At 48.0% G+C, this 20,040-nt stretch overlaps 1 protein-coding gene across 9 annotated transcripts in view; it reads right to left on the minus strand.

Annotated features, from left to right (window-relative positions):
* Positions 1-20,040, minus strand: part of MYO1C (myosin IC) — a 62,131-nt gene that overhangs the window by 24,672 nt on the left and 17,419 nt on the right. Inside the window, exon 1 of one of the 9 annotated variants that reach the window (XM_087752148.1) lies at positions 11,695-12,188. The exons of 6 other annotated variants lie outside the window; for them this stretch is intronic. Coding sequence is in view for 2 of the 3 variants with exons in the window: in XM_087752139.1 (XP_087608265.1) it covers positions 5,839-5,970 (132 nt within the window). In the remaining variant the exon portion in view is untranslated. Of the gene's footprint in view, positions 1-5,838; positions 6,695-11,694; positions 12,189-20,040 lie in introns of those variants that run through there. 2 more of the 9 variants (XM_087752139.1, XM_087752141.1) reach the window with 2 other exon arrangements.

Below are 20,040 nucleotides of genomic sequence, written 5' to 3' on the forward strand. Positions count from 1 at the left end.
GCAATAAGCGAGACTGGAAAGCCGACATGGATTAAAACGAACTCAGATGTTTTTTTTTTTTATTAATCCAGGTCATTTTCCCACACTGGCTCCTCACGTAATCACTCGCAATGGCCAACAGATACGGTGGCACCAGGTTGGGAACCGCGGCGGAGACAGGCAGGAGCAAGCATTTCAGCAGCAGGGCCAGGTCCTGCTGTTTCTCGAAGTGCTTGTGAAACTTCCACCCAAGAGGCAAGTTAGGTGCTCACCGCCACCAAACCGAACACATCCCCTCCTCTGACTTTGCCACCCTGACATGTGCTAATGCAAGCCATTACCTGTCTCTAAGCCAGACCAATGCAAATCAGCAAAGCAAAGACCAGGAAGACAGCAGCGGGCAGTTTTCTGTCAACCCAGGGAGCTGAAGCACCTTAGCACGGGACCAAGGTGAACGTCAGGCCCGGGGCAAGGAGGGGAGGGAGGACAGGCGCCCTTTCGACAGCAGCAGGCAGTCGCGTTAGCTCAGCCGTGCGCAACTTCGCCCTGCCCATAGGAAACAAAGGAGGACCAGGCTCAGAATCCCAACCTTTGTATGGCTAACGCCACACCCAGCACGGGCTGCACACAGGGAACAGCAAAAATCTGAGCAAGCTCCATCGGAGCTTGGTGCCTGTGGGCTTAGGAGTGCCTGGATCTTCTCTCAATCCGGCCTTTTATCCCATACTAAAAATCCCTGTCCTGACGGTCACTCCTGCCTGAGAGAGTACAAGCTGACTTTTGCCACCGTGTTTCTCAAACCCACCCCGAGGTACGGTTCCAAGGGACTCATTCCCACACTATTTTAACCCACTCTTTGCTTTTAATCTCTTCTCCAGAGCCCTGAGCACAACAGTGGCTCGCTGCCAGGCAAGGAAAAGCTGTCACTCCTGAATGGTGGGGACCACGCCAGTGCAATTACCAAAGCAGTACTACTGCCACATGCGTTTTTCTTCCGTGTGATTAAATTTGGGGAAAGACTTTCAGCTGGTGTGAACTGGTGCTGCTCAATGCAGCCTGCAGAGCCAGGTTTACGCTGGCTGAGCTTCCAGCCTTTCTTTGTGTTCATACAACAGTCAACAAGAGCAGAAAATACCCTTCACAACCACCTCCTGGGAGTACAAAAGCACTCAGGGCTACACCGAAGAGTTTCCTAAACTGAACTAGTCAGCCTCTGACACGTTATTGTGAAGGTGTAAAGAAACGCTTTTCTTTTAAATGACGCTAAATGCCAAAGTACGATAAAGACTTTGCTTAGAACTTGGAGATCTAACACACCTCACAAATGAAAACCCAGGCCTTTTGCTCTGCACAGCAAAATCCAGAGTGCTGGAGTCACTCGGAGTACCTCGGGGAAATTTTCTTTTGTGAAGGAAGATGGAGGGCAACTCTGCCATGAGCACAGGAGCTCGGGGGTGGTGGGAACTGAGCAAGAAACTGCTTTGTCCCTCAGCTGCTCTATGGCTGTGCAATACCCACTGGCCCAACACGTGTAGGAAGGAGTCTTTTACACCAAAATTTCCCAGCCTGATTTTCCCAGAGGGGCAACTGAACGGTCAGTGTTGGCACAGCAATTCCAGACACACCAGTGCTGCTGACCCTGGGAGAACAGGCAGCGCCGGGCAGCCCAGGCAACTCTCCCTCCCTCCTGGAGCAGCCATGAGCCACGCACCTGGAAACACCTGGAGCTCTCGGAGTGCTTGGTCTTACATGGAGCAGGGAAGCCTTATAATCATCTGATTTAGAAAGAAAAGTCACACGATGTAAACAAGATTTCCGCTTCAACATCTAACAATGTATGTTTTAACATCTTCCTCTGACAATGCATTTGTACAAATTAGCTAGTACGCATTCAGCAGACCAGGACGCTCGCACTCCAGCGGCCGCAGGAAGCAGGTGCCGTATGGACAGAGCATCTTTATCTGGGTACCAAGCGAAGGATGATTGATCTGCGGGTTCCAGAAATAGTTACAAAGCCGGGAACGGAAGAACAGGCAAGAACCAAATGTGAGTGGGAAGGGAAATTCAGATTAGATTCTGGAAGACAATAAGAAGTCTGAACCAAGAATGAACTTCTTGTGGGGAGGTGGCAGTTAAACCACATTTGTCTCCTGGACAGTATGACATTCTTCACTGCCATGCCAAAGCTGCAGGAAGGAAAAAAAAATCCTCCGGTTTCTACTCCACTCTACAGCCTGGGAAAGGGTTTGGACACGGCATGGGCTAGACAGCAGAGCAGACAAAAATCAGCTTTTACCCAGGGCCTCAGTTCCTGAGGTGCAGAACGGGATAGCTCTTCTTTCCGGTTCCATGGAGAAAGCAAGAATGAAAACAACCGAGGTGGACCTGGACCAAGGGATGTTAGTCAAGCCCTCGCTGCCTGCCAGCGGATCCCTGACAGGTTGAAGTGCAGCCACTTAGGATCCCCCTCCCTTTTGCCACACCGAAAGTTAGCTGCGCATTTTGGACACGGAAAACTTAGTCAACAGCTGGGTTGGAAAGAGGGTTCCCTGGGAGGCAGCTCCCCATCTCCCGCAAACACCCTCTGCAACCAACCACACGGATTTACCTGCGCTTTCTGAAGCCGTCTGAGCTCAGACAATAATTTATACGACCCAAATCTCATGTATTGGACTTGTTTAATGAAAAAATGTCATAACAAAATGAAACGGTTTATTTTGCTTTTAATTATGTAAGCCCGATGAAGAGTGCAGTGTTTCCCACCAGGCAGCAAGCTGTTCTGAGCAGACAACTTGAGAAAAATCAGATCTGTCAGATCAAACGGGATCAAAACCAGGTGACAATTCTGGTGACACAGACTAGTAGAGTTAAAGGGAACAACTTCCATTTGCAAAAAAAGTTGCCATGTCAGCAGCTGCCACTCAAGGACCATTTATAGCAGAATCAGTTTTTATTCTCGCTCCTTTTAGAGCACTACATCGCCAGCAAAGGAATGTCTGGAGCCAGGGAGCACTTGCCCGTGCTCAGAACCCGGTTCTCCCTGTCTGATACTTCCCCTCCCGATCCTAACACGCGTTAAATGGATTTAACTATAGAATACACGATTCAAAAAATGGTATTAAGGAGAGAGAATTGCCACTTCCTTAACTAGTTCCTGTAAACAATTTATTTTGAAGTCTTCCATATTTTAAGTAGGGACAAGCCGGAACACATCAGAACACACAGTAATCAGAAATATAGGGTGAGCAAGCTTATTCTGCTCTCACAAAGATTTGCTATGCCCCACTAGCAAACTGCCTGGAAGTTAAAGCTCTGCCTCTCTCCCTCTCCGAGCTCCAGAACCATTCAATCTCCCGCCCTAAAATGCAAAGCAGAATGGGAAATGTGAGCAGTGTATCACACTGTGTGCATTATTTTAAGTATCTATTAAATGCACGTAGGTCGTGGGGAGTTAGAACCGTGAAAGCAAAACTTTGATCTTTTGAAAAACAATAACGCAGGGTGTGGAGGTTGCTGCAATTAATTACGACTCTGAATGTACTAATCAATGACATTTGACACTTGCAGCTTTTAGAATAGTAAGAATCCATATCTAAGGAGCTCAAATGTAAATTAGAAATGCTAATTATGATGACCAGAAACCAGAGCAAGCCATGGAGATCTGTATGGCAAGCAGGTGCGCCATTTGTTCAATGTTTATAGAACATAACTGCGTTTTCTGGACTTTACTTTTCTGGGAGGGTGGGGGTGGTAAGTAAGTTACGAAAAAAGACAAGCGGTTAGTAGTGAAAAGAAAAAAGTAGTTGTAAGAACTGATTTGAAGGAGAAGAAAAATGTTTAGCCCTGAGGGGATGCTGATATTTCAATCAACAAGCGAAGTATAAGGTAGCAGTAAGAAAAATGCACTAGGCAAACCAGAAAGATCACCAAGGCTGGAAAAGTAAATACACTGAATTTCTATATTTAGGGAGCTGACATTTTTGCTCCTGAACAGATGACCAAAGCTGTTGCTAGTTCAAAGCTGTTGCTGAGCGCAGTATCCATAGCAGTACTACCTGTGACCTCAGGCCACCGGCCTGGGCATCCCACAGTAGCTCCAGAGGACAAACAGATGGCATAAAGAGCAAAAACTCGGATCCCTGCCCTGCCAAGTCAATTTTGCCATGGACTTCCAGATCAGACCGAGGAGGTGGGAGGGGAGGAGAAACTCAATCACTGGCCTGCAGGTAAGAATCGGGGCATGCACTTGCTCCCCCGGCTCCCAGCTCGCAGCAGCGGGGAGCTGACCCCGCGCCCGTCTTCCCTGGTCTTTACAACTGCTGTTCGTTCCCCTCTACAGGCACGCGGCCTTTCGCCTCGCTGCACCGCGGGTCTCACCCTTGCTCTTGCAGCACCCTGCCCTTCCCCGCGCCACACGTTCCCACCTTCTCCGCTGGATTCCACACGCCCCACACAACCATTTCAGACCATTACGGCTTTCAAAGATAGTCAACTTTCCAAACACAACAAGCAGCCAGTGCATTCCCAGGGCACGTGAAGGGCACTTCCACACCCACATGTTCTCTCGGAGAATATCAAGCACCACCCTAGACAACATCACTGCTTATCACGCTCACATGTATCACACCTAAAACCCTTTCTCTCTATCTGCTGCTGTACAGAGCTCTGCTGGCTTCTGCAGTCCTCCACGCCAACAGATGTCCAAGCAGAAGCCTCTCGAGCACCATCTGTTCCACCTTGAAACGCGTGCCGCAGGCAGGCACCGGGCAGGTCCTGCAGAAGCTCTGCACCTCCCTTCATCACTGAGCCCCTTTCTCAGGCAGTGGTAAACACTAGAGGACTCGGGAAAACAGGCAAGGATCTCTACACTGAGCAGGTGTGGGACGCTCCGGTCCCATCCTAACGCTTCTTCAACGGTCAGAATGCTTAAATCTGCAGACATGACGTTTTCAGTCCTTCTCTTCCTAAATTTGGTAAGTTTACCAGTTAAAGCCTTGAACGTTCTGATCCAGACAAAAGCCCACATACGCTCTTTTTTATAACGTTCCCTCATTCTTGACCTCAACATCTTCCAGTGTCAGTGAATTCCATGGCCCAATTATGCATTGTATGAAAATAATCCTTGCATCTCTTTCGCAACTTTTAACTTCACTGAATGTCCCTCTTCCTATGTTACAACACAGAAGAAGGGAGAGCTCACGGTTTGCCTCCTCTGTGGCACTATTGTATATACATTTTTTTTTCCCCTCCTCTCTTACTCATCTCTTTTTCCAGGTAACAATCCTCATCTCCTCAATCTTTTGCCACATACTCATTTTCCAAAGCTCCGGGTGGTTGTCCTGCAACGCAGTACGCAGACCCAGGCTTTCTGGTTGCCACTAAAACATGGACGAAGTTTTGCTAAAGTAAACACGCCCTGGAGGAACCGACTGGCAATGAGTGCTTAAGCAGGGATTTCCTGCCACTCCCGAGGGTGGGAGTCCCAGGGAAAGCAGCCCCCGTCCCTGGGAAGGACGGGAGCAGAGCCCAGCACCAGCGGGGCACATCACCTCCTCGTGCCCCTTCCACCCCAGCAAAAGCTCCACCCTTTCTTCTCCCCTAACTCACTGCGCGGCTTTCCCCCTCTGCTTCCCACTCTCTCAACTCCCACCTTGGCGTCCTCCTCAAAACACGCACCTCCTGGGCGTTTTATCCTATTTCAGCCCCTCTCACATAACGTTCCAATGAAGGGGTCTTTCGCAAAGCAGGCTGAAGCATTTCACTCTCCTGCTGAAACCCTGAAAATTTACCTCCCTTCTTCTCAGACTCGATACACAACTGAAAGCTGCAAAACCACCAAAACAGCTGAATAAATCTTACCGCGCCTCTGAACTTCATTTCTGCCTCCTGCCAGCTCCCACAGCACTTGCGGAGACTTAGTTTAAGCTGCTGCAAAAAGCAGGAATCTGAGGACAAGTTCTCTCTTCTGTCAGTTGCCTTTTTTTTTTTCATGACATTTTCGGTGCAGTCAGAACTCCCTCCCTCCCACCAGCTCCCACTGGAGCATCCTGGAGAGGGCGTTTTCCAGGGAGAGGGAGAGGAACTCTCCTCCCCTCCCCTCCCAAAGAGGACAGACGGACGTGCAGGGCTCGGAGAGGCAGTCCAAGAGAAAAGCAGTCAGCTGTCCCCCGCCTGCAGCCTGCCTGCCGAGTCCCGCTGCCCCACGACAGGGAAAAGCGGAAAGAAAAGCAGTCACAGGCACTGGAAAACCTGGTGCAGAGCCCAACAGGCAAAGCCACAGCAAACGGGACAGGCAGCGATACGCTCCGTTACGGCGAGCTGTTGCACTGAACAGCAGCAGCATCGAGAGGCTCCCCGGGCCCGCTCCCAACTCACCCCAACCTCAGCAAAATCTCCTGGGCTTACAATTACACTTGTGCTCGCTCTCAGCAGATCGAAGGACCACAAAGAGCCCAGGGGTAAGACAGGTTGCCTTGCCTGCCCTCGCAAGGACTTAGCGTGTCGGCTAACACCCGCTCTACATGGAGGCCTCCGAGGTCCTCATCACACGCTAACCTGCACTACCGAGCAGCGCCCTTCCTAGCAGGACACAGTCAAGCCACCGTTGCCCTTCGTCTCCAGCCCCTGCAAACAGAAGTAGCACACTCAGCTGTCTCTGAGGCCATCAGGGGGTGGTCTCCCACAAAAAAATGGCCATAGCTACACCAAGAGCGTGAAAAACCACCACCACCCAGAGATAAGGGCATTGGGACAACAATCAAAATGTACATGCAGCCTTTGCTAGCACTAGGTGGAAAGGGAACGGACGAGAGGCAATGGACGCCAGCTAGAAGAAGGGAAATTCCAATGAGATATTGGGAAATTTTTTTTCACAATAAGTGCTGTCAAATACTGGAACAGGAGCCCCAAGACGTTGTGAAACTCCATCCTTGGAGATGTTTAAGACTCAACCAGACAACGCCTGAGCAACCTGATCTAACTCAGCCCTGCCTGGAGGTGGGGTTGGACCAGAGATCTCCACAGCTCCCTTCCAACCTAAAATTATTCTATGATTCTACTAATTATTTTGCTCCTCAATGGTCTAAGCTACGTGTCCATCCTAAAACGGACTACAGGTATAGCAAATAAAGCTCTAGGTCTGTTAGAGACGGCACGCTGCCCTGGCACGGGGCCCGGCCAACGCACGCCAGCCTGCAGGCCTTTCAGGTCACAAGCAGTCCGCGCCGGGAGCGTACGAAGCTGCTGTCCGGCAGCGGCACAGGAGGCCAGGCAGAGCCCTGAAGGAGAGGAATTCTGCCCTCAGCCAGAGGACCTCCTATTTCCAAGCATCAGGGACTAAAAAATTAGTCAGCCATTTGCTCTGACTTGTAGCAGCTAACGAGGAGGACAGGCTTCTGTCTGCCCGTCTCCCACCACAGATCATCACCGCCTGCACAGAGCACGCTGCCACCCACTCCTCCTTTACAGCACCCTCCGAACGGACCCCTCCGAGCGATCCGTAACGTGGGACGCCGCAACTCGCCCAGAGCACGCAAAGGGCTACAAACTAGGCGCAGGGTTATCCACCGCGTACAAGGCCCTGCCCACACACGCAAGCAAAACTTGCACCTGCGGTTAGGAGGTCTCAAACTTAGTCTAACACTCCAAACTCAGCTGAATTTTCAGAGGTCATTCGCTCTAAACGCATACAGCCACATCTGCACTGAGCAAACATCCGCCTGACCCAAACAGCACCTAATTTTCCACAAGAACCTTATCAAAATTAACGGGAACATAACCTTTCCTGCTGTGCATCATCTTCTGAAAAGAGACTACTGCAGACTCGCTCGCATCTGTTCAAACGCCTCTGAAATTTAGGTATCACGCCGAAGTCACCGGCACACTGAATGTCGGCTCTCATCGCCAGTTCACCACCATATGCAGGTGAGCAGGGGTAGCAGACTGAATAATGCCCTTTTGTCATCACAAAACTCTTTTGGAGGATATTATTTTTCTTTCCTTAAGTGGGGAAGGCTTTTCTTGTGATCACAGGATAACAGAAGAAAGCGGAAATAACCCAATGCTCTTTCTCTAAGGGCCAACGAGCCTTTTTGGGCGTGCTAGTCTCCGATCGGATGGAGTGCAGGACCCCAGGCAGCACGCAGCACGAGCGAGGAAGCCCTGCGCTACGTGTCTGCCGAGAACCAGCACTGACAAGCGTCTCAGGTGCGGGAACCCATTTAAAGCAGTCCCTCGCGGCAGTCGTCACCCAAGTTTTGCAGCACCAAAAGGCAAAACTTGGGTTTTGTAACCACTGAACATGCAGAACCATGAAACCATTCCCAGGCTTGACTGCTGGTATTTCTTGACTGGGACTATTGGGAGTCAGCTCTGCTTAAAGACGGTTGTTGGTTTGGGGGGTTTTCTTATCAAAATGCATACTTTCCAAATTCTATTACAGAAAGGGTAAAGTCAAGCTTTAAAGTAAAAAGATTTCAATCAAAAGTAAATTTAAAGTAAAAAGATTTCAATCAAAAAGCTACTTGCTTTACTTTAAAGCTTTTTAAAGTAAAACAAGACTGTGCACGGCCGCTACTCCGATAGGAGGCTATTTAAAACCCAAGCGATGTGGCAGATGTTGTCAGCGGTTCCAGCAGCACTCCTCTCTAATTACCTCTGACCAAGGCCTCGATCCCCGGGACCCTGCGCTGGGGGGATGTCATTCGGCACGGGCAGAAGGTGCCAGCGGTTACGGGGATTCGTGATGAAGCTCGGATAGCGATTCTGAAGAGAGCTGTGGTGCCACCAGCTCTTCTGCCCCCGTTAGATCCCGTTTTGAAAAATTATCCGTAGTACCTCTCAACTCTTGCACAACTATTTGGCATGATTTTTATTTGCTTCTTATCATCAACCAACTGAGGAGCTGGGTGAATTATTAACGGAGGCAGCCTCGGGACGCGGTCCAGGTGGGTTTAGCATTGGTCTGTTCTGGAGCATTGAAGAACTGGACCGTACTCCCAAGGCCTGCTCAGCGCGGGAGCACGGGTAAGATCAAAGGTAACCTAAGCTACATTTCCCAGACTGAGCCACGTTCGCCATTGCTAATCACAACAGCAAGCCCTGAGCCAGGAGTTTTCCAAGTATAATTAGAGCCGTAGCCTGGCAGCTCTAATTCTTCAGGAGAATGTCAGTTCTCCATCATAATTTCTCGAATCAATCTAGTTGCAGCCAAACAACAGAGACAGTAAAACTCAGGTTACAATTTTAAGTCAAGTATTAGCATAGAGTTATCTTCACGCGAACAACTTCACCTTTCCCGTAGTTTACACCTCCTAACACTTCTCAAAACACATCACTGAAAATGCCACGGAGGAGGAGAATACACAAGAGCCCAATATTCAGAAGTACATTTTTTACAGATTTCCCTTGGCTCTTTTATGCAGGAGAAGCCTTTTATTTATTTATTTATTCACTGGGAAGACCTTTACTCAAAACGTTTTTTTTTCTGTAGGCAAACTACTGCCCAGCTCTTGTTGGCAGAGAAAACAGTCCTGCCTGTGGATTAACCTAAATTAGGAAGAAAAAAATAATAATTGGAAAGCAGAGATAACCAACATAATTTTGATTTAAAAGATCTTGATCACGGAGTATTAAGGTGATAAAACCAGGCTCCTCCTTTTCAGCAAGACAGCCCAGCCCTTGTCTGCGATTTCTGCTGCGGAGGGCTGGCTGGGTCTGTGTCACTACTACAGGCAACTACAGGCAGAGGGATGAATCAAGTTTTCCAGGCCTCGCCAGTTAGAAGTGACTCATATAAACCCTGGATTAGAGCTCTGGGATTGCTCTGCTCGTTGCTGATAAGCAGCTGACTCCCTGCATACAATTCCACATTCAAAGCAAGGGGACTGGAAACCTTTCCTGTCGGCCCTGCTCTGGCGGCTCGCGGAGCGGTGCCTGACTCGCCGAGCTGCACCCGCAAGCAGCGGCTCTACTGGCAAAAAAGAGTTTGGCCCCGTGAAACCGGCGTCAGCAAACCAGCCCTCCCCTCTGCTGTGCAGGTTCCCCTCCACAGTATAAATCTGGAGGTAAGGGATGCTGGCTTGGGCTTACGCTGTTCAAAAATCAACGTGGATCACATCTACATTATTCCAAAAGCAAAAGATGTCAAGTTCATCTATCGACGCATATCTTTTTTTCTGGATTTTTATAATATTCATTATTTCTGCCTTGCAAAAGAACTACAGAATAACACACATTCCATAATTAGAAAGCACTTGGCAAAGATACCATGGGAAACAAACCACCCTCAACAGGCCAGGAATTTGAGAGCCCTTCCTCTTGCAGGTCAGAGGAACGTCTTAAACAAAAAATAGAAATTTCCTTAACCTATCACATGTGTCCTGCTGTCCAGACTACACCGATCTAAAACTGATTAAAATGCCTTGCATTCCTGAGACACCCTATAGCAGAAACTGGAGGGTCTGAGGGACATTCGGCCCATTGCTTCGGAAAAAAAGCCCTGCTCCAGCAGAGGATGAACGTCTGACTGCATGGTAACTGGATAAATCAACGCCCTGCCGAAGAACCAGCAGTCGATATTGTAACAGCCTTGATGACGAGGCAGAGCCTCTTCCCCATACCATTAGCTCTGCTAAGAACTGCCTGTTTCTGCCCTCTCTTTCTTTGTACCAATGCATTGCCTCTTTCCCCACGCGGTAGCCAGCTGTTCCCCAGACGAGTCGTTGGGATCAGCAGCCTGGACACAGGACCCTGGGCTGGAGACACAGCGTTCCTGGTCCGCTGTGAAACTGCGGAGCTGTAAAGGTTAAACCAAACGCCCGTTATACTCACTCAAAAGGTGCCTCAAGATGGTGAAGTTCCTTAATTTTACTGCAGACTTCATGACATGAGTTCTCCGAATTCTGCGATTCTGTGTGAATGTGTTTGCACAATTATAGACAAAAGCCTAGAAGTATGTTAGGTGTGGCCAAAAGGGTTCAAAAACCAGAAGACAAAGAATATTTAAATTATTATTTTGGATTCTAATTTATGCTTTGTAATGCCTAAAACTGTCAATACTGGTTTTGTTTGTTTCAAGAAAGCTTCAACAGTGAGAACACTGAACTGCTTTTCTTCCCAAGCTCAGTCTTTCACAAATAAACAAGAATATTACAAAAAAATGGAATATTACAAAAAACGAAGATGGAGATGCACACCTCTCCTGGGACTCCTACGCTTTCTCTGTAAGCGCTACTCACTGTTTTGATACCTCTGACGATAGATGCGTTTGAGAAACGGCAGATTAAATAGCACATACGCAGCAGTCATATTTAGTTATGGCTCCCGCACACACACAATAATTCTGGGTCTCTGATGCGAGTGAAAACCGAAACTGGGTTAATCTAACAAATTAAGATAAATTTTCCTCCTTGTTGCTCTCTGCCGAACCAGTGAACCAGAAACGGATGACCGGCTTTGACGGTGACCATCAGAACAAAGTCCCACTTTATGATTACCAGATGCCCTTAACGCGATGCCCGTTTGTCTCACGCACGTGGCTGCTCCCCCGTGAGGGTCAGGGTTAGAGCTCACGCGCGAGGGCTCTGCTGGTTGCTTTACAGACCGCGAGACGGTCGCCGCTTCAGCTGCTTTTACAAACAAGTAATTGTTGAACTAACTTCAATAGCAAAGAGTTTAAAAACAACAGTTAATTCCGTTTGATTGCTTTGCCCTTACTTCGATACCGTCATTTCAAGCAGCTCCCCTGCAGAGTCTGCAGCAAACCCACGAGCGGCCGTTCCGAGGGAGCTGCTAACACAAACAGCCCGACTCCGCTCCGCTGCTGTGCATTCCTCCCAGCTGACTTTCTAAACAGTCACTCCCAGTGGCAGGACCTACATCTTCCTTTTAAGGGGAAAAAATGTTTTCACAGGAAAAATTAAGTGCTCCAAGCCTGTGCATATTTCAGTGACCAGTCTCTCCTTTAAAAACATGTTCTCATTGCACGCAGAACAAAAACTTCTCCCTCCTTAATATAAAGTCGTTCCTCTTTTTTAACACAGCCACTAGCTTTCTGTCGATACCGCGGCAGGCTCCGGTGAAACACCCTGTCATACTGTTTTTCACACAAGCCAACACGACAAAGAGAATTGCTTTTCCAAAGCATCAGGATGACGAAATCTGAGAGAGAACAACATGGCCGAGAAAGGCCGGGCAGAACGTACAGGCTGTAGGCAGCGCTCCACAGCTCACGTTGGTGGCTGACAGTTCCTATTCCTTCAAATTTCTTTTCCTGCATTTCTGAAAAGAGGCTTAGTGTTAGAAAGGGATTAAGACTGAAAAGCATATCATAACAAAAACTTCTTTTTCTATCGACACCAGATAAGGAAAGAGTGAACCGTGGTGCTTTGCCTGCATGTCAGATGAAGGAAACAGGATTTCCCTCTGCTACTCCCTGAGCAAGATCCCAAGGAAATGTTTCTAATAATAGGAAATTACTATATAAGGCCAGATCAGCACCAAACTGTTTGCAGTCTGGAAACGAGGAACAGACGGGAGCACCGGGGAGGGACACAACGGCGGAGCGGGGCTCTTCACACGTCGGTGCTCTCCAGGAAGGCAGCACGAGCAACCCGCGGTTCCCCTCCGCAGAGATGGACAGCGTTTAACCTGTGGCTCTTCCCTCCGGAGCAGAGAGGGGCCTCCCCCACAGCCCAAAACAGAAAACTAGATGTACGCATTAGAGCTGCTATCTCCTTTTTCTATCATGCCCTTGCTTTTCTTCATGGGAGGAAAAAGCCAGGCGGATAGACTTTCAAATCTGCACAATAGCGCCTGCAAAGCAAGGCTGAGCCCAACTCCGACAGGGGAAGGGCAGGAAAAGACACCGGCACGTCCACAGCGCGGCGCGGCCGGCGCTAATGCGGAGGGCAGGCCGACAGCTCCCCGGCCGCCCTTCCCAGGCAGGAGATCACGGAGCACAACAGCTCGCGGCTGCGTTTCACGAACTGGCCAGCGCGCTCTTGCTCATTTTGTTTTACACTGTAAAGATGCTGGGCACCTGCGGAAGGAGCCATTTAACTTCACTTTCAAAGCGTTCCCGCATAAGTTACGCATTAGCGTCTCGCAGGCCAGCAGTTTCAGCAGCACGCGGTTGCACGTGGCTACACCGCGCTGTGCGCGTCTCGGCAAAACCGTCGGGCTGACTGCTGCCGAGCCGTAACTGCAGCTCCAACGCACGCCTTTCACTGTCGCTTCAGCAGGCACAAAACCTGCAAGCCCAGTTAAAGGCAGATTTTCCTCCTCCTTATACAAATAAAAGGGAGTTCCTACAACAATGCTCACAAAGAGCTCGTCTGGATGAAGTGATGTAACTGGAACGTTTCCCTGCGATCCCCGGTGAGGGTATCTTTCCATCTCTGCTTTGTCTTTGGATGAGGCCAGCAGCTCTCCTCTCCCAGCGCAGAGCAGCTTGCTGAGCAAACAGACTGACACAGTCCCACAGCTGCCGCGGAAATGAGTACAATATACATTCCTAGACAGGTTTATCACCCAGACTTTTTTCCTGACGGCAACAGAGATTTGTGACAAAATGTACAAATAATTTTGTATCTGTAGCCCTGCGACATCCTCTCTCTCTCCTGTCTGCAAACGCAGCCCCTGCAGCGCTGCACAGCTTCTAGAGGAACTTGAGGCCAAATCCCAGCCAAGATTTCCAACGTGTTAGCTGGTAAGACCTCCTTGAGCTGAAGCAGTCAGTTTGCCACAGCAGAGTTAGGCTAAGAGCCTTAAAAAAGCAAGCCAGGCTACCCTTATGAAAGGCTCATTGACGAGACAGCGAGACGGTTTGACAGCAGCAGCACTCTCCTACACCGCAGCGCCAGGAGCCTCGCAGTCCCGATGAGAACAGGGCTGAGATTTACACTTCCCTGTGCTGCTCCAGAGGATTGCCCCAGTGTAACCGGGCTCCCAGGTACGTTCCTCACCAGTTGCTCATCCCTTGCCCTTGTCCCCATCCTACCTGGCCAGAAAAGGGTGTGCGTTCCAGGGTGCGTCAAGCTTTCCAGGGCACACAGCAACTCTGTCCCAAGAGGATGTTTCGTATTTGACTTATCTTTAGGGACATCTTGATTTCTGAAGATTTTTAAACTGACCTTTAATTTTTGTCCAGTTAAATACGTCACATTCTCGCCTGCGCAGTGAGGGGGAAAACAAGTGCAGGCAACAGGCAGGTTTTTTTCAGAAGCAGTAAACGTAAGTGGTTATGCCTCTTAGAGAAAATCAACTACAAGCAAGCATTTATATTAAACACGCTTTTGCCTCTTATCTCATGTAATAACTGCTCCATAACAATCATAAAGCAGTTCAGAAAGATGGCCTGTGCTGGTATTGCTTGTGGTCAGCGGTATCTGAAAGTTAACTGATTTTGGAAAAAACGACGTTTTGGGAACTAGTCCCCTCTGCATTTAAGTCAGTACGAAGTCTCAGCTTTAAGCCTGGACCCTAACGCTGTTGTCTTCTCTACTTATTTATCATGCCGAGTCAAAGGATGCAGTCAGCGAGCTGTTTGTTCAGCTTCAGAAAGTCTGCTCCAGGAGAAATGAGATATTTGTCTTGGCTCTAAAAAGTGAGCAGAACCACAGGTATGAGACGAGGAGTCTGGAAGCAGAGATCAACCATCCCTACTAACGTTACGTTGAGAGGATCCCACGTTTCCCCCATGCCACCGATGATAACTAAAGTTCTTCTCTAAATATGGGAATTGTCTGTTTAGAACTGCTGACACCAAATCGGTAAGTGTAAGCTGCTTTCTTTTCTTTAGTGGGTCAAATCCGAAACCTAGGGAAGGCTATCTGAATGACATTATTCTTAATTATGTCAACGCACATCATTTTACAGAAATCCAAATAACAGATTTATCTACTCTATCAGACTGCTTTTAGGAAACAGTCTATTATACTGTTTAGGAAACAACTAAACTTGACTGACTTGTCTTACGCTGTCCTTTTTTCTTTTAATTGACAACTTTCATCACTGCAGTTTTGCATTAGAGCGAACCACACCCAAAACCAGACAATTTGGTACTGTGAAAAATAGTTTAAAAAGGAAATACCTGCCTCCGAAAGAGCCAAATGGCATTGTTTCTTTTAGTTAACATGCAGCTTTTCCTTTTCGTAAAGCCCAAATAAAGCTATTGTTGAACTCCTACTTTGCTGTCAAAATCATGACCTTTTCTGCCATGTGGAGACTGGAGCACAGGTAATATCTCGATTATACTAGAACGTTCAAGCTTCCAGTGTCAGAAAAATAAAGGCCAAAAGGCTAAAACTTTCCTGAAGAGCACAGGAGAGAGGATCACATATGGAAGATATTTCCTGAAATTATGGGGTAAAACCCCATTTATAAAAATTATAAAATAGCTTGTACGTGAGCGATGCCCCAACAACTACTTCTACTCCCCACTCCTGTCAGTGTAACAAAATTCCTAGTATGGGAAGTTTATAGTAGCGTAAAGATGTATATATCTGTATAATTTGTACCCCAAAGTTAGGGAAATGTTGCTACGAGCAACATTTTGTATCGGTACAATGGCATCTGTCACAGGTTTGTGCCATGCAATGGCTATAGGTCCCTTAAGGAAAAAACCCAACCCGCCCGCCGGCGAGTACTCTTGCGACATTTCCTTCTGACGCCAGAAGCGGGTGATACCTGGGAGAAACGAGTTCTTATTTTCCTTCTGGGTGTGACACTTTTTTAATGCAAACTTAGCAATGCTGTAAGCAAACTACAGCCTACCAAGTGGAGCCAAGTTCTGTGAGCCCAGAAAAAGGCCACATTCAATGCTTTAGACATTCCAACAAGTGCAGCAGTTTTTAATTTGATGATTTGTAAGCGTAGAGTTTACAGGCACAATTTGTACTTCACCACTTTTTTTCCTCTGTCCCAAACTGACTGTGTTGGCCTAAGGCAGGCAGTTATTCTGGGACAGTGAAAAGCTATAAATAAGTTCTAATAAAACTATTAGGAACACACATGGTATTGAACTTCTTTCAAACCCTTCTTTGTAAGGGAACAAAGAGCATTTTACATTTATTGTGATGGCACAAGTCCCCTATGAAAAGTTTAAAGAAAGGGTTTCAACAACAGTCTGGAGTAAAACTAGATCACGAACCCAGAATAAGAATATCCAGGGATCTGTAGAAATTCCAGATTATGCTAAAAGAAACGGCCTAGGCGGTTCCCGAGAGCAGAGGAAGGGGGAGCAGGCGCAGGGTGCAGACTGGCTCTCTGGCAGCGCGTCAGACGCAAGGCCTGGCAACCAAGAGGAGCACGTGGGCAGATGACATTGCAGCTGCCTTGTGTCTGAACCGCTTCCCTTTACCCTGCCTGTGCCGCTGCTGCTGGAAAGGAGGGTAAAAGCCACCAGATGAAGGGTATCGCCTGGGGTGATCTCCTTCTGACCAGCTGGACGCTACCCCAAAGATCCCACAGTGAACAAAGCCTTTCACGGTTTTGTGAATTGCAAACATTCTTATCCTAAAATAGATATATCCTCAGTTAACAGTAAACAGGGAATGATGAGCTGCCATCGTGTTGGCAAAAGTATTCCAGGATGCCTGGAAAATACAGACATCACTTCAGAAGGACATCCCACATCCACTGGCATCAGCTTGCACTCCTCAAATGATCCAGAATATTGTTTTCCAACATTTCAAAAATTGATTCTCCTATTGAATCAAAACTACGTTAAATCAAGATTTTTTTAAAAGTAAAAGAAGAAGGGATCACAGTGATGTTAAAAAAAAAAATCGTTGGCTTGCAACTTAGTAAGCACCCTTGGAAGTGCAAGGAATATCTCCTCTCCAAGACACGGTTTCAACGCCCTGCTCACTCAGGAGAACTACACTATCCCGCTCACAGCGTTTTCAAGACTTCCCGCATTATCAGGGACATAGATTTAATCAAGAACAAAGACAAAATACACACTAAGGAGTAATCAGGGAGCCCATTCCTTCATGGTTCTCAGGAACGCGTGTTCCACATCTGGATAAACACGGGCCTGTGCAGTGAATGGGAACGTTCATTCCCCAGCTGTGGCTAGGTCCAAATCCTTCCTTTCTCTCTCTCTGATTTACTTACAGTCCTACATTGGGTGGCTGAAAAACTGCACAAATCCTGCTGAGGCAGACAAAACAGGCAGTCACAGGCAGGCCCAGCAATCTTCCTATTGACCCTTTACATCTACCACATAAACAAAAACTTCTGGGCTGCGATCTCCAACTCAAACGAGAGATCCTGAAGGAATTCCCACAGCTCCTGTTACTCGGGTATCATCAGCTGGTTGTGACAGTCGGGACGTTATCAGAAATACCAGCTGTCCCGCAGCGTTCTGTTCTCCAGCAGGTGGTGAGGACCGGCACCCGAAGAGTAAGAGACAGGAAAGGGGAAGCATCCACTTGTGCTGGTGCAGATAACGAGCGCATCCTCGAGAAAGCGACAGGCATCCTCCTGCCTCGAGGCTACCCGTGCGCTGCTGGGAGCCCTTTCCACGTAAGGCCGCATCCCGCTAGGAGTGCACGGATTTGGAAATCTCATGGAAGTGAGATATCTTTTCATCTTTTGTTGTGACGCTGTCTGAGCAAACCCTACAGCCCGTGGCAGCCAGGATGACGACAGAAACTGTCAGAAGTCTCATCCCACTGGGAGGTAAACACTTTCTTCCCTCGGCTTTGACAGGCATAGGTCCCCTTTGGGAAAGTGAGGGATCCAGGGCCATGAGGGAATCTGAGCCCTAACCTGAAAGAAAGGTCCAAAAGTCTCAAGAATAGGTATCTCCCACAGAAAATCAGTACATGTTATCAAAGACTATCGTGTAAGAAATACATACTAAATGCAGGCAGCAGCTTTGGTTCCTTTGCTTAAATTTTCTGTTCTAACAGCTCTTAGATATTGCCAGCGCAGCATCACTCGCATTGTAGCAACAACGTGAGCCCAGCCTTAGCCGCTCTGCAATAATGAGACTGCAAAAAGATGAGAGCTGATACAGTGTGCAGGGCAAGCCCTGGATTAACCCCGCTTCGCTGAGGCCAGCAGGAGCTCTGCCATCAGCTTCACTCGTGCTGCAGTACACCTGTGGCGGGAAAAAAGGTTCAGCTCTTTCAAATCACCTAAAGAAAAAGAAAAGCATCAAAACTTGAGGGTTTGTTTCAGGAGCTGTTGTTTGTACAGCTGAACTAGAAAAACAGAGGGACACGGGGAGGTTCATCACTGTAAATTATTGATCCACTGCTTTCTAGACATTGAAACTGGTAATTAAACAAATGGTAAAAAGATACTTCATCAATTATAGAGGTGTCACTTTAAATTACACTTGCTCCAGGATGAATAAAACACAGAGGCTAAATGCTATGGGTGCTTCTTCAGGCCAGCTTCTTGTCCAAAATCCTCACTACGACGCCGATTCCAATTCTCTTACATCGCTGCTTCAGAGCCGCATGCTCTTTGCACATATTAAGCTAGATAAGGGGAAATGAGAGGTTTTGTTTCACCAATCTTTTTCACACAATGTCCAGAAAGCACAGTCCCATGGTCGGGAGAGAAGATTTGGAGCTGAGACTAGTGGGATCCCTTTGCTGCTCAGCAGGATTAGTTGTACAGCCACAAGTCGAGGCCACAGCCCCTGTGAAAAAGCCCTCCCTCAAAAATCAGCCCCAAAAAAAAGGTTTTGCCTACGAACAGTCAGTTGTGAAATCTGCGAGGTACTGGGCAGACATTTCATACTGGTAGGTCTCATGGTTATTAGAAAATACCTACGTGCACACACCCTCCGCAACCTGAAATAACGCTGGCAAGCTGCTTCGGGAGCAATGTGATGACGACATCAACGATACCCTTTTAAGCAGAAATCATGTCACAACCATAATGACTACTCAATTTTGATTTATGATAAATTTTTATATCAGGGTGCATGCCTTACTGCATCAAGCTTAAAGTTATCTCAATTTCATGTCTTAAATATTATATGCATCTAAAAATATACTTGCTCTAATACTCATTTTGAAATAAAAACAACATCCAAAGAAGAGCTTGGCCATCTTGCAGTTACTGGCACAAACGCTCTCTACAACCATTATTACATCTCTCAAATAGGTTTCACTCCGGGAAAGCATTTATTGAAGGCTGAGTTCATCGATTGATTGAGATAGGTCAGGGCGTATAAATACGCTAAGTGAAAGACTGCATATGCAGCATAAGCGGACAGCTTAAAAGCGCATGCAAAAATCCCCAAGAGGTGGACGCAGCTGGCATCCTTCGCTGAGCAGGAGCAGCAGCGAAGCAATAACGCTAGGAGGCAAGATCAGGGAAACAGAAGCTGCTTCTGGAGCACAGAAGCAAGAACCACTTGTGCTTGCCATGGTGAAGTGGGGAAGACGTGACGGGACAGCCAGGTGGGAGTTAGTTCAGAGAGGAAAGAGAGGGGCCAAGGTGATGAACCACAGGAATACGCTGTGGAAGCTGGAGATGGATGCAGCATCAGCTGATGGGAACAGTCAAAGCGGGAGACGAAGGCTGGACAGCAGCAGGTTTGTGGAGGAAAGAACACCAGCTCTGGGTAGGAGGACAAAAGAATCAGAAGGCTGAGCTGACTCTCCCTACCGCTCCCAAATAATGAGGCTGAAGCGCAAGGAGAGCAAGCTCTCCTCTGGGCCTGATGCCAGTCGCTCTGTGAAGTTTTCCTTGCCTGGTCTAAGGAGAGTTACACAACGTGAGGCTTTATTCATAAGTGCCTGATGGCGTCCTGTGGGTACAGCAGCTCCTACCAGCAGAACAGTATTTGTGGGCAGTGTTAGGGAGAGCGTCTAAGGGAGATAAAGCCTTTGAGTTGCAGACGAAGCTGCCAGCCCTCATTTCCAGCTTGTCAGAGCAAGTCCTTCTTGAAGTCAGCAGCCTGGAATGAAGAGAATCTGGCATTTGTGCATGTATGTATGGTTCAGACAGGGCGGAGCGGCTGACTTTAATCATACTTTGCACAATGGGGGGAGTGGCAAAGTACAGCGAGCCATGGGCGTTATCTGCCGCATA

This window comes from Nipponia nippon, unplaced genomic scaffold (assembly GCF_047370975.1).
Source record: "Nipponia nippon isolate SJK-2023a ecotype South Korea unplaced genomic scaffold, ASM4737097v1 scaffold_15, whole genome shotgun sequence".
Classification (NCBI taxonomy): Eukaryota; Metazoa; Chordata; class Aves; order Pelecaniformes; family Threskiornithidae; genus Nipponia; species Nipponia nippon.